The 15,250-nt window shown below is 44.4% G+C and overlaps 1 protein-coding gene across 1 annotated transcript in view; it reads left to right on the top strand.

Annotated features, from left to right (window-relative positions):
• Positions 1–1,964: 1,964 nt before the first annotated feature.
• The window catches only part of Enpp1 (ectonucleotide pyrophosphatase/phosphodiesterase 1), a 77,879-nt gene continuing 64,593 nt past the window's right edge, over positions 1,965–15,250 (top strand). Inside the window, exon 1 of the mRNA XM_012951436.2 lies at positions 1,965–2,162. Within this exon, the coding sequence (XP_012806890.2) occupies positions 1,965–2,162 (198 nt within the window). The remainder of the gene's footprint in view (positions 2,163–15,250) is intronic.

Below are 15,250 nucleotides of genomic sequence, written 5' to 3'. Positions count from 1 at the left end.
AAATTTCCTGCTTCTTTTGACATCTCTGACCTTCTGCCCTGGGACACAGTCTTGAATACCTGTGGCTCCTTCATTCGCAGACCAGTGTGCTCACCTTCTGTTAGGCCAGGAACTGCCTGTCTAGTCCATTCATGGGCCCTGGAGTTCCCCACATGTTTGAGATATTGCGACCTTGCAGGTCCGGTCAACTTTTCCGGGGGAACAGCTTTCAAGTCACTAGTTGCTTTGTGTTGCAGACATGTCATTTATGCCGCTTGTTTTACAAGGTTCTAGTCTTGATGACACTTACTTGACCACTTGCAGAGGGGCAAGACTTTTGTCTTTCATTCCGTTTTTGGGAAACAGTCAAAGGAAAATTTGGAGCCACGTTTAGTTTTTTTTTTTTTTTTAAAGTATGTGTGACTGTGAAATAATGAAAACCTATTTATGGGTGGTTTGTAAGCTGACTCAAAGGTTGTAATAAAAATAATAAGCTAAAAAGGTCCTTGAGGGGCGACTTTTACTAGCAATTGTCCAATCTATTAATTTCTCCTAATATTCTACCTGTGGCATTACGATGCATAGGTGAGTTACATCTGAATTTCTTGCTTACATACAGATCCTACCACCCCCCTGGGCTTGACTTAGAGCACTTGAAGGAACATGTTTGTATTCATTTTTGAATTACAGAGTCCAAAAGATTGGAGGATTCATTATTGAATGAATATGAAGTCAGTAAAACTGGAAAGACTTCCTCATAGTGTTTTAAAGGGGACAACACCCACCTTATATCTATTAAACATCGACACTCATTTTAAAACACTTGTAAATATTGGTGCAAAGTGAATAGGACCTTGTTTGGGGGTAGCTTGGCTTTCCTTAGTCCTTGAAGTCAATGGGAAGATCACACTACAGACTCTGCATAGCATGGCGGTGCTACCTGACCAGCGAGGAAGCGTAAAAGTTGTAAAATTAAAGGGAGGGCTGGAGAGATGGTTTAGCGGTTAAGCGCTTGCCTGTGAAGCCTAAGGACCCTGGTTCAAGGCTCAATTCCCCATGTCCCACGTTAGCCAGATGCACAAGGGGGCGCACGCGTCTGGAGTTCGTTTGCAGAGGCTGGAAGCCCTGCCGTGCGCATTGTGTCTCTCTCTCTCTCTGCCTCTTTCTCTGTCTGTCACTTTCAAATAAATAAACAAACATAAAACAAAAAAAGTAAAACCAAAGGGAAACAAAACCCTCAAGAGGAATACCCTATTGCTGGCAATATATTTCAAAAAATCAAGCTTATGAGACGCTGTTAGAATTCTTAATGTTGCCAACAAGCAACAGTGTCCGCCTCAGGAAAGCGTACCACTGACGTTCCGAAACCTCCGGTGGGGAAAAGTGTCAAACAACTAAATACATTAACTTCTGCCAAGGAGACCGAGGCAGCGACAGGACCTCGGAAACCACACCTCTGCTGCGCGCACTAGGGGCAAAGCGTGTGTTGGAAGGTGGCGTTTCCTCTCAGCTAAGCAGAGGCTGGAATTCTGGTGTTTCCACGTGGGGGGAAAGCAGCTCCCCGGGGCGCATTTGCACCTCCAGCCCAGGACGCCCGCCTCGGTCCGCAGCAGCGCATCCCGGGGGTCCCGCAGCCCCCGCGACCTCACGCCCCCCGCCGTCTGGACGTCCCGGCCGGGGCAGTCTGGGTGTCCGGGGGCCTGGGAGGGCGGCGAGGCTCGGGGTGGAAGTTAAAGACACGCCCACGTCAGGGACCCAAAATAGCCCACACGCGGAGTGGCCGAAACGGGACAGGAAGCCAAATAATCCGGGGCGTAGAGCGGCGGCGGTGCCCGGGCCCGCGCGCGGCCGGCCGGCGGAGGCCCGAGCCCTGCCCGGGTCTGACCGCGAGGGGCGGCGCCGGGCGGCGGGGCCGGGGCGGGGCGCGCGGCGGCCGAGGCTATTAGAGGCGCGGCGGGGCGGCGGGGCCGGAGCGCGGGGCGGCGATGGAGCGCGACGGCGGCGCGGGGCGCGGGCGCCGGGACGGCCCGGCGGGGAACGGCCGCGAGCCGAGCCGCGGCGCGTCTGCGGAGCCCACGGCCGCCGCGTCCCTGCTGGCGCCCCTGGACCTGCGCGAGGAGCCCGAGAAGGCGGCGCGTGCTCGCGCGGCCAAGGACCCCAACACCTACAAAGTGCTGTCGCTGGTACGTGGCCGGGAGGGAGGAGGGCCCCCCCTACCCCTAGCTGCTGGCCACCCACCGGGCACCCGGAGGAGGCCAGGATCGCGCCCAGCCTCGCCCCCGCTCGCGCCGCTGTCCCTGCGCCGTGCCGCCCTCGCCCGTGCCCGGTCCACTCCGTGGAGGACTCGGGCTTGCAGAGCAGGCGGCGGGAGCTGTCACCTTCCCCCAGCGGAGAGCGCAGGCGTTGGGAAGACAGCTCCACGTGAAGCCGTGGTCTTGGCAAGGTGCAGCGATGTTTAACCTTTGGGTGACCCGGCCTAGGGCGCGGGTACAGATGTCGCTGGGGGAACTGGTTGAAAAGTTTCAGTCGTCTTTTGAGTATTAAGGAACCTGAGCAAACACTTCTTCCTTTGGCTCTGGGGGGGGGGGGGGCGGTCCACTGTGATGGAGCCGATGTTCTGTGCGCCCTTCTAACCACAGGCTGCGCGGCGTGGGGTGCTAGTATAACTGCCCATTATTCAGCTCCCCTAATTCGTGGCTGTAGTTGCAGGATCCCTCAGTCAACCTTTGGAAAGGGGGAAGAGTGTTTTGCAGTCTGCAATTGGTGGGCAGAGAGGCTGGGGTCCCACGCCATTCTAAGTTTTTGGGACATTGCATCGTTCTTCCCAGCCTCAATTTCTTTGTGTTAACAAAGAGACAATTAACTCTCTTGCACGCGTTATAGGATGATTGTGAGGCCCAAGGGGAGCAGTGCATGGGGGGGAGTCACTCCCAAACCAAATGTAATCAATGTGGAAATCACAGATCTTCGTAGAATGTAGTGTACCCGAAAGTGTATTGTCACACATGATGGCCGAGGAAGGCTTTGTTGACAAGTGCCCTTTCTAATGCTTGCAGTCTTACTTTTGTAATAATCACATCTTCACTATATTTTAGGTATCATGGAGACATCATAGTGCTTTCAGGTCAAAAATTCCTAGACTTCGATGGTGTCATATCCTCTCAGTTCTTAAAAATAGGCTTAAGGTTTAAGGAACAAGTGTCCCAAACCACATGCTGTTTGCATCTGAGGATATATTTTTACATCTTATGTCACTCTTACATGGTATTGATGGTAATGTGTTTACTTTGAGTGGAGTGCATCTTTTTGGCTGTTGTTTTTCTTAGTGAGAGGCCTTAGGTTTTACAACATGATTGCTTATATCCATCAGTATCAGAACCAGTAGGTGTGTAGCATACTTTGAGTTTTCAATAATGATCTGTTGAATCTGTATGCAATCACAATTTAAAGATTTACATATCTAGAAGTATTGAAGGATTTCCTGTTGCTAAAATCAGTTTCTTTGGTTTTTCATTAAAAATTTTTATTCGTTTATTAGAGAGAGAGGAACATAGAAAGAGAATGGGTGCACCAGGGCCTCCAGCCACTGCAAACGAATTGGAGAGCATGCGCCCCCTTGTGCATTTGACTTATGTGGGTCCTGGGGAATTGAACTGGGGTCCTTTGGCTTTGCAGGCAAATGCCTTAACCGCTAAGTCATCGCACTTGTTAGCAAAGTCTACCTACAGGACATACATTCTGGTCTTTGACGCTTTTCCTCAGCTGGTATTCCATCAGTAGAAATGGCTCTGATGAAGAGCCTCTGAGCATGGTCATAACAGTGTCCCAGGACTTCCTCAAGTAGATCTATCATGATCTTTTTTCTCCTCCCACCATCCCAGTAGGCTGGCATTTTTCTATAACACATACAGAATGATAAGAATGCCAGAATTCTTAGATCTTTTGATGGGATGTGGAGAACTTCAAAATATAATGAATCGGGCTGGAGAGATGGCTTAGCGGTTAAGCGCTTGCCTGTGAAGCCTAAGGACCCCGGTTCGAGGCTCGGTTCCCCAGGTCCCACGTTAGCCAGATGCACAAGGGGGCGCACGCATCTGGAGTTCGTTTGCAGAGGCTGGAAGCCCTGGCGCGCCCATTCTCTCTCTTTCCCTCTATCTGTCTTTCTCTCTCAAATAAATAAATAAAAAAAATATATAATGAATCACCACACTCCTTGCTTTATTGTTGAAACTCTTAGTTAAGGACTGAGCTGTAAGTGAAGCCTCTTATTTTTCTTCCCTTCTCTTCCCTTAATAACTCTCCTTCCTAAGTGACAGAGTTAAGTCCCCCAAAGGAATTTGACAGCTGTTCTCAAAGAGCTCTGGCCCAAAGCTGCCCCTAAGGCTTCTTTCTCTTCTGTTCCCAGGCTGAGCATTAGTGCCTGTAGTGAAGTGAAAAGTAGGTTGGACTAACTGCATCCTAGAGTTGGGCTTATTGGAATCTCCACCCCCCAGAGGGTTCTACAAGGTACTCTTAGGCGGGAGGTCCAAGCAGTGGTAATACGATTTTCACACTTTTCTAAAGTTTTCTCAGATGAACTATAAGGTCGTAGGAATGAATAAGGAGGTGAAGATCCTGCCTGAGCCTTGCTTTTCCCAGGGCCATGTTTGGTCCCGAGGAAGACCAGCCAGCACTGCTTTCCAGGTTTTGGCGCCAGGGCTTTAGAACTGCTCATGCCTAGGCACTGAGCTAGACTGAGGAGGATCAGCAACAGGGAGAGATGAGTGTTACTCACAGTGAGCTTCGTTAGACGTGTGTGTGTTAGCTTTCTCCTAAGTAATGAAAAGGTAGGCAGTTGAAATTACAAAGAGAAAATGTTGATTGAACTCGGGGTTCTGGAGGTTCTCCACCAAGTGTTCCTACTGTTTTCGGCCTTGGGTTAGAGTATGTGGGGAGCGTGTGATGGAGAAGACCACCCACACCCTTAGCCAGCAAACACAGATGAGACCAGGTATCCCGTAGTCTCCTTTGAGGGCACTTCAGTGACCTGAGAACCTCCTGCAAGGTTCTACCACCTCCAGTAATGCTGCTCTGTTCAACCAAGACAAACTCTTGGAGCTTTGGTGGGTGGGGTTGGTTTGAGGTTGAAACTATAGCAATATGTTAAACACTAAGGGCCTTTCCTTAGCTCCAAATCAAATTTTGAACTAAAGTAATGGAATTCCATTCAGGCGGAGCTTAGGATTTATTTGAAATATCCTTCTTGCTCCCTACTATAGTTTTAAAAGAACAGGTAACTTTCAAGTATATTGTGACACATTTCTCAGTTAGTTCTTCCAACGCATTAGTTTTGTGACCTTCACCTATGCTTGTGGGGATGACAGGGGTTTGGGTGGGGGTAGTGGTCACGGAGGACTTGCTTTTCTTTTTTTTTTTTTCCATCAGAGTTCTTTCTAAAAGGCCTAAATTGACCCTGATCTTCTGAGAATTGAGTGTGAAGGTTAATGCTCTTAGCTTCCTTCCCCTTCCCTGGTAACCAATTAGCTTATCACTAGAAAACAGTGTGAAGAGTACTTAGTTAGATTTGGAAAAGACATTACTATTACTACTACGACCTCGACGACCTCTTTTTTTTTTTTTGAGGTAGGGTCTCGCTCTAGCCCAGGCTGACCTGGAATTCATTATGTAGTCTCAGAGTGGCCTCAAACTCATGGTAATCCTCCTATCTCTGTCTCCCAAGTGCTGGGATTAAAGGCATGCACTACCATGCCCGGCTATTACTTCCTGATTTGCAAATTTAATAACTGCCTAGATAAATGGCCAGAGCATCCCTGAGGTCAGAGCAGTGGGGTATTTGCCCTTTATGGTAATTATTTCAAATGTTCTAATAAAATGTCTGGAGGATTTCTTTCTAGGAACCCAGTTAGATTGTTGTGTTTGCTGGCGAGCCTCCAATAAGGTCTAACACTCTGTTTCAGTATTAAGTTGTTATAATGAATGCTCTAGATATTTAGTTAGATGGAATCACACTTCAAGTTGGGAAAGGATGAAATGGGAAGTCTGTGTACTCAGCCACAGACTCATAGGGCCTGGGATAAGTCAGGAATCCAAATATACATAACACTGGGGTATAATATCAGGGGTAAGATCAAAACTGAGGTAAATTGTGTTTGGCCATAGGGAGATAGAAGAGATAGTGAATAAACATGGTTCCCAGTGAAGGCCAGCATGTCCAAGTAGAGACCACACTGAATCTGTGGTAATCTCGATCTAGAGAATCAGAAATGCTACCCTTGGACATTCTCTCTTCCATAGACAACCCATATAAGAAAGGCCATTAATCAGGTAAAAGAATCTTCCTTCCTTACGGTAAGACCTCTTTTGCTTTGGTGACTATATCTTTCAGGGTTCTCTACCGTGGCAGAAATAAGAGAATAAATGTGCATTATAAAGGAGCTATATTACATTGGCCTATGTTGTATGGGCTGGGCAGTCCACGGATGGCTGTCTACAGGTTGGAGAGTCTGAGAACCTGGCAGCTGCTCAGTCCACAAGGCTGGACGTCTCAGCAGTCCTAATCTGGCACTGAAGACGGGGACAACTTCTGGAGAGCTGCTGGCCTTCAGTCTGCATGGGAAGGCTGAAGAAGCTGGGTTCTCATGTCTGCAGATGCAAAGGATGGCAGCCACAGGGTAGATGCACTCACCAGCAAGTAGCAAGGCAGCCCGCTGGGGGAGGGGGAGGAAAGGGGCTGCTTCTTCCTGGAACCTTGCTATAGCTAGTCTGTCACAGGAAGGGCTGCCCCCTGGGGGGAGGGTCTTGTCTTCTCAGACCTGCCCTGGTGGTATGTAGCTTACTTGATTACTGATCTGATGATTTAGTTGTCACAGTGACTGTGTGCCAGTCTGAATTCAGTCTTGATGACTCTCACAGGTGTTTGCTCCACCATTGTTCTCTATTCTTTTTTCTGTTTTGAGCAATATTGGGTTACTTTTCTTATTTCATTTGTATCTCAGCTCCATGGCTCTTTCTTGGGGACACAGCCACCTTCTCAGTACACCTCTAATTTCTATTTCACTTTGCCAGTTAACTATCAACTTTGTCATCTACTGTTCCCATCACATTTTAATCATGATGATGAACAGAATCCCAGTGGTCATGTTGAGAAATATTAGGCACTCTGGGTAATGGAGAACTGGGGCCCTTGACCATTCTAGAATATTCATAGCTATTTTAATTTGTCAATTCCTCATTTTCTTCCAACTCTTTTTCAGGTTTCTTTATTAAACTTAAAAGGGTTTTATATTCAGTTTTGTTTTTGAGCTTAATGAATACTCTTGTAAAACATTTGTGTGAATTTTTTAAGACTAGCGGCTATATTTCATGTATATTATGGACTTTTTGGACAAGCCAGAGAACTTAGTCATGATTCATAACTATTTTGTTGTTTTGATAGAGGAAGAGGTATTTCAAGTTCCAGACAACTGAGAAACAAATAAGCTTTTAGAAGATAGCTTATAATTAGAGAGCTGCTTTTGGTTCAATTAACCTTGCCTACATGAATGATGAGATACCTAAGCGTTAACAAAGGTAAACATGAAATATTTTAATAAATGAGTTCAAGACAGAACATAGATTTCTCTTCTAAGCACAAGTTTTGTGCAACAAGAATGGGTATACAGATGCTGTTTCTGCAAGAAAATCCTTGGGTATAAAATCAAACTAAATTACATATTTACTATGAAAAGATCAATTATTACACTTAAGGTTTGTAAAATACTTACCATAATGGTCAGCTAAATATTAACAGGAACAATTTAATTTCCTTCGTATGTATTATAGTCATCCAAGACTTCATTACAATGGCTATCATAGTTGTCATTATTTTCTCTTTTAGCGTTTAGAATAAGAGTTATGGGGCTGGAGAGATAGCTTAGCGGTTAAGCATTTGCCTGTGAAGCCTAAGGACCCCAGTTCGAGGCTCGTTTCCCCAGGAACCACGTTAGCCAAATCCACAAGGGGGTGCACGCATCTGGAGTTTGTTTGCAGTGGCTGGAAGCCCTGGTGCGCCCATTCCTTCTCTGTCTCTCTATCTGCCTCTCTCTGTCTCTGTCACTCTCAAATAAATAAAGAAAAATGAACGACAACAAAAAAAATTTTAAAAAAGAATTATGGAAATGTGGGTAGTAAATGTCTTGAAAATTATAACTAATCCAGTAGCATTCTGCAGTTTTAAAAAGGCATTTCCCATATATTTTGTATTGACCCTTGACACATCAACAAGTCTGAACTAGGAAATTATAATAGCTCTGTTTTATAAAGAAACAGGCTCAGAGGGATTCAATCAAGGTTCTTGAACATTAGTATGTCTTGAAACCGTGGGAATGTCTTAAAGGTATAGATTCCTGAGGTCAATATACATCTGGGAGATTTGGAACACATGGAGTAGATTCATAAAATCTGAATCTTTTTTCTTTTCTTTGTTATTTTTTTTTTAAAGGAAAAAGTTTATTTTGGTTTGCAGTTTTTAAAATTTTTATTTTATTTGTTTGAGAGAGGGAGAGAAAGAGGCAGATAGAGAGAATGGGCATACCAGAGCCTTCAGCCACTGCAAATGAACTCCAGACACATGCACCACCTTGTGCATCTGGCTTACATGGATACTGGAAAATCGAACTTTGGCTTCTCAGGCAAGTACCTTAACCACTAAGTCATCTCTCTAGCCCTGGTTTGCAGTTTTGATGGGAAGTTTCATCATGGAGAAAGCTTAGGAGGAGTAGGAAGCAGGGTCACATTGTCACAGATCAGCAACAGGAAGGACACAGCACCAGTGAGCTAGTGAGCTAGCTACCACTGGAAAGCTGGGCTGACCTACAGACTCCCAAGACACCCCTCCCCCCAGTGACACACCTTTTACAGCAGGGCTCCACCTTGCAAAGGCTCCTCCAGCTGGAGACTAAATAGGAAGCTTAATCATGAACATCTGAGACTATGGGGTACGTTATACAAACTCAGAAAAAAAAACCATGAAAAATCTTATGACAAAATTAACATAAAATGGTTCTAGATCCTAAAGCTCAGAACAAGTGGCTTCACTTCTATAGTTTTACTTTAAGAATAAATCCCAAACTCTTTTCTGAATCTTTTATCAAGTGACTCAAATCACTGAGATGTCAGTGGTCCATTTACTCCACTTCTAGGAAATGGCACTCTGTTTCAGGGTAAAAGCCATGCCTCTAGTAGTCCACTGGGAGATTTTCAGCCCTGTATTTTAGTTTGGTGTTAATCTCATCTCATTCATTTGCCTTCTCCATGGCAGCCAGTGTCCCATCTTGATTTGGCACCCTTGGTCTGCCCCTTGATCTTTGTCTCTCCTTTGCTCACCTCAGTGTGAACATTAATTGGGAACAGGCCATCTCTAGTGTGGTGATGTGAAGATTGTTATATAGGGAGGTATGTTCCTTTGGGTCCTTTAGTGACTACGTTTTTCTGGGTGGAAACCAAAAGCAGTGAACTTTTAATTGCCATTTTAAGTCCATAGAGTATCTTTTGAGAACCAGTAATGTACACAAGCTTTGAGAAAATGGCTTTATTCCTAGTTTAAAATGCCTGTTTGATACATTTTTAAGAGTACTAGAAAAGGAAAAAGAGTTATGATAAGAAGAGATAAAGTTTCACAAGTATATCTCATTTGGTCATTTTCTTACCATGTCTTAGGGCTTTGTACTGACTTCCTTTGCAAACATCCTTTCTAGATGTTATTTGGGAGCCTTAAAGATCATTGCAGCTTGGCTTTCAACAGAACATTCTTGGCAAAAATTGCTTGCTTATCATGCTCGTTTCTTTCCCTCAGAAAGCTTTGTTGCCTCAGCACTCACGTGGGGGTCTTATGTTCATGTTAGGTTAGGTTCATCTGGAGTCTGTGGTCTCTTAAGGAGAAAACTGAAGAGATGTCTTTGTGTAACACAATAAATATAGCTGTCATTGTAAGAATTTTTCCAGATAGTGCTACACATTGCTGTAGACTGAATGTGATCTTGGATAAGCACGTTTACATTCAGAAGATAATTGGAGTAGAATTCCAGCCAGAAGAATTTAGATAGCAGTTCTCAAAGTGTGGGCAGTGGATCCATGGGGGTTCCCTGTGGGTCTTTCATGGGGAATTCCAAGTCAAAATTATTTAAAATTATTTACAACATAGTGTTTACCTATTGTCTGTGTTGGTTTTCACTGATAATACCTTAAAGCAGAGGAGTGAATAAACCTCATGATGCCTTGGCAAGACCATGGGACCAACTGTACAAGTTGTCATAGACTTGTAATAAAAAAAAAGTCCAGTTTTATTTAGAAGAATGTAACATTTTGCTGGAATGTAAAAAAAGGATATAAAAGTATTCTTTAGGACACAGATCTTATTAACTCTCAGACTTGGATTTTTCATCTTGGAATTCCATATGACAAAATTGGGAGTGTGCATATAGCTTATCTGCCTCTGGTTGAAGTGCTGTCATTTTCTCAAGAAAAGCACCAGTGCTATTGCAAGACTCTGCTGACAAACTGTTACTTCTACTTGGGTATTTGGCACATATTTTTCTCAAGAAAATAGGTGACATTATCTTGTCACTCTTAATCTGTTTTCACTGAACTTCAAAGATGCCAGTTGCTTGTGACAAAAGATCTCAGCTTTTGAGCAAAAATTTGAATTGAGAAGAACTTGTATGCATTATTGTGAACTTGACAATTCCTCAATTTTTTTAAACCCACTTGATGAAGCCTATTAAGATAATAAAGAACATGATTTTTTTTGTGTGTGTGTGTCTTGTTCAGTGACATGTCAACATTTGAAAGAATAGCATAGCTCAGTTAAAAAAAAAAAGCGGATGGTGTTCCAGAGTTAGGTGTTGAATCGAGTTTCATTAAAAGTGCAAGAAAGATCGATGCATTTTATGAAATCCATTATGAGCCAGTACACAAAGGTCATTAATATTATTTCAAGTTTAACATTGCAATATGCTTTTAAATTTTTTAAAAATTTATTTGGGGCTGGAGAGATGGCTTAGCGGTTAAGCGCTTGCCTGAGAAGCCTAAGGACCCTGGTTCGAGGCTTGGTTCCCCAGGTCCCACGTTAGCCAGATGCACAAGGGGGTGCACGCATCTGGAGTTCGTTTGCAGAGGCTGGAAGCCCTGGCGCGCCCATTCTCTCTCTCTCCCTCTATCTGTCTTTCTCTCTGTCACTCTCAAATAAATAAATAAATTAATTAATTAAAAAAATTATTTGTAAGAGCAAAAGGAGAGAGAGATTATGAGTGTGCCAAGGCCTTTTACAGCTGTAAATGAACTCCAAATACATGTCCCGCTTTATGCATCTGGCTTTATATGGGTACTGAGGAATTGAACCCAGGCCATAGGCTTTGCAAGCAAGTTCCTTGACTGCTGAGCCATCTCCCCCCCTCCATCCCCTGCAATTTACTTTTAAGAATTTACCTCTTGGGGCTGGAGAGGTGGCTTAGTGGTTAAATGCTTGCCTGTGAAGCCTGAGGACCCCAGTTTGAGGCTCGATTCCCCAGAACCCACGTTAGCCAGATGCACAAGGGGATGCACACATCTGGAGTTCATTTGCAGTGGCTGGAAGCCCTGGCACGCCCATTCTCTCTCTATCTGTCTCTTTCTCTCCCTCTCTCTCTCTCACTCTCTAATAAATTAATAAATAAAATGAACAAAAATATTTAAAAAAAAAGAAAAGAATTTACCTCTTGTAGAATTTTGGTGTCATTTGTTTTATTGACAATCTTCACACATGTTTATAATGATGTACTTTGATCATAGTTTCCTCCCATTACCTTTCCTCATCCCTGCCCTCTGAGTCCTGTCCTTCTTCCACTGAATGTCTCTTTTTTTCGTCTAGCTCCTCTTCTCTTTGATACCTTCCCCTCTTTGCTCTCCTCCATCTTCCATGATGCAACGTCTGTGGTCCCAACATTGCATAGGTACAGTTTCCATCTTTTAGGAAACTACTTGTGCTCTTACGCCTCACACTTTAACTGCCTTTTTCTTACTCTGCACTGGCTTGTCCCTTAATTGCTGTTTATTGCTCTGAGCTCAGCCAATTCTCTGTCTTTGCTGTCATTAGACAGCAGATGTTTTTCCGATTCAGCCCTCATCTATCAGAATAGCATGCCAATGTCTCTGACATCATCAATAGACCTCTTCAATTCAAGTTTCCACTGCAGTACCTTCTGGACAATAGTAAACATACTTGACACAAAACCAAAACAAAGGAATCTTTTACCAGTGCATTTCATTTGATGTTAAATCAGGATACATGGCCTTGGCACAGAGTTTTTTTCCATAATATTTCATTGTCCAAATACACTGGTTTCCTATAGAGTGCCACCCAGCATCAAATAGGTTAGAATCTACAGGAGTCTAGCAGAGAGAGGTGAATGAAGTGTACTCAGGTGGGAAGGGTGTGGAGCACTGTAAATAAACGTTAGGTTTCATCTACTTTTACGTTATCCAGGTGTGATGGTTAATGCTGCTTGCTAACTTAACAGAATCTAAAATCACTTAAGAGACAAATTTCTGGACCTATCTGTGAGGGAGTTTCTCGATTAGGTTAATTGAGGTAGGAAGACCCACCCTGACTGGGGGTGGCTGCGCTCCTTGGGCTGGACTCCTGCACTGAATGAAAAGGAGAACGTTCTTGCTCCCCAGCTGCTGCATGCTCCTGCGGCTAACCCTTCCCGACCATGCCAGACTCTGTCCCCTTGGACTGTGAGCTGAAATAAACCCTTCCTCCCTTCAGTTACTCCTTGTTGGGTATTTTATCACAACAAGGAAAGTAACTAATGTACTAGGGAAGTAAATACAAAACTACTTGAATATGATTTATTTAAATACCTTACCCATTCAATTTAAAATAAACTAATATGGACTAGGGAGATGGCTCAGGGGTCAAAGCCTGTGGGCCTTCATTTGATTCCCCAGTATCTGTGTAAAGCCAGATGTACAAAGTGGTGCATGCATCTGGAGTTCATCTCCAGCAGCTAGCATGCCCATACTGACACACACACATACTCTCTCTCTCTCTCTCTCACTCAAATAAACAAGTCTTTAAAAAGTAATGTAAAGTAATAAGAAGAAAATCAAAATATACAAGTATTTATACATGTTTCATTCCCTTAGAAACTGTGAAAGCAAAAGGCAATATTGATTTTTCTGGGCTGATTCTAGGAAAGGTCTTGAGGGATAGGGTTCCCTATAGGATATACACTGGGAGTCATGTGCTGTGTGACCTTTGAACAGTTGTTTTCCTTCCCTGTTGGTTTCAAAGGGCTTGGACTAGGAAGGTGTCTTTGTCAAGAATCTTTGTACTCTTGAGCTCAGCTCCTTGGCAGCAGGTCTTTTTCACCACTTGAGTCATAGGAAACCTGACCATTCAAGGGCCTGTCACGAGCAGTTTTGCCATTTGTAGCAGCAGTCCCGAAGGCCTCTGACCTCCGTGTGTAGCTGTTTACCAGTTAATATTTGCCAAGCACTTGGAACAGGTGTTTGCACACAGTACGTCCCATGTGCTCGTTGAGTACATACGTCCCTTTGTTGGCTTTGCCATTTGTCAGCTCCTGTACTAAAACCCTTCTGCCAGCCAGTGAGTCTGGTCTGGCATCAGCCCATCTCCTCTGAAGGGCTCTTTGTCAGTTTTGAGTCAAACAGGAGCTCAAGATGCATGGCTTTCTCAAACGTTCCAGCTCTGCTGAAACACACCTTCCACTATAGCCAACGAGGTGTTCTTTTCAACATGAAAAACAGCAAACAGGCGGTTTCTTTTTTAAAGTACTATTTTAGTTATTTGTTTGCAAGCAAAAAGAGAGAGAGATGGAAAGAGAGAGGAGACAGGCACACCAGGGCCTCCTGCCACTGCAGATGAACTCCAGGTGCATGTGCCATCCTGTGCATCTGGCTTTATGTGGGCACTTGGGAAATCAAACCTGGGTTTTCAGGCTCTGCAAGCAAGTGCCTTCAACCAGCAGGCCATCTTTTCAGCCCCTGCTCAGCTATTTCTTTTCTCTTCCAGGTTGTAAGCTTTATAGCTTCCTGCCTCATCCAACACTGGGCACCTCTGGGATTCACCTCAGTGAATCCTATCACATGAAGTAACGATTACCTAATCAATCACCCATTTTCCCTGTCTCTAAACCATGCGGGTTGTCTCTTAGTCATGAGGAGGCCGTGGGCACTTAATGGCTAAGGGACAAACTCTGGAAACAGACTTCTGGGGGTAGATCTCACCTTTGTCAATAACTGCTGTGTGTTCCTGATGTATCTCATAATTTTCCTGTCTGAGTTTCTTTATCTCTATAAGAGGGATAGCAGCCGCCTCAATGCCTGATTGATGGCAGGCAGTAACAAGCACTTATTTTGAGGGTTTGTGACTTTCTTGACAAATAGTTAGAGCTCCTATTGTGAGTGGTCCTCTGAAACAGTCCCGCAGTCACTGAAAGACTTCATTTTCAATGCCCACCCCCAGGGAGTCACATAGTTGTCAAAGAATTGCAGAAGTGGGTATCAGGTGGCAGCTCTGTGGTCAGGGCTACCTAAAGGCTGTAGGCAGGGCTATGATGGTGAATAGTAAGAGTGAATTGGCTGCATGTGGTGTCTGAGAAGCTTCCCTCAGGATGTGACAGACATTCAGACACAGATCCTGAGAGGAAGCCACAGAGACCCTGAGAGAGGAATGAACAGTGTCTGTCCCAGCTCTGCAGGGATCTGGCTGGCCTGGCATGCAGAACTCTGTCTGGTTTAAGTGTGTGATGGACAAGAGGCTGGAAATGCCAAGGAACAGCACCAGGCAGGGAGGGGTTTGGGTTTTTAGAGCGACTGGAAAGTCCTGAAGTCTTTTTCTGTTTGGTTATTTGCTTTTGTTTTCCTTTTTGCCCTTAGCAACAAGAAAAGTTCTAATTTATATTTTAGAAAGATCATTTAGTATTAGTAGTAGGAACACATGAAAGGGTGGGAGTAGAAAGAGCATACTGCCTTACTTTCTCTGTGCTTGGCTACTCTGTAAGTAGCTTCTCTTCCCCTGGGCTATTTACAGTAACATTCAATGAATTAATGTTAACTATTAGCCACATGTAAGTGCTCTTCGCTGTCTGTCGCTCACGGTCATATTGAACAACAGATACGTAAGCATTTGTGTCATCTTCAACAGCTCTATTGGATGGCAAGTGTAGATTGCAGTATCGTCGATGCACCCTTCAGTAGCTCAGCTGGTAGAGTGGAGGACTATAGAGTG

The sequence above is a fragment of the Jaculus jaculus genome, chromosome 9 (genome assembly GCF_020740685.1).
Source record: "Jaculus jaculus isolate mJacJac1 chromosome 9, mJacJac1.mat.Y.cur, whole genome shotgun sequence".
NCBI classification, from domain to species: domain Eukaryota; kingdom Metazoa; phylum Chordata; class Mammalia; order Rodentia; family Dipodidae; genus Jaculus; species Jaculus jaculus.
This window is presented reverse-complemented; position numbering and strand designations above follow the sequence as displayed.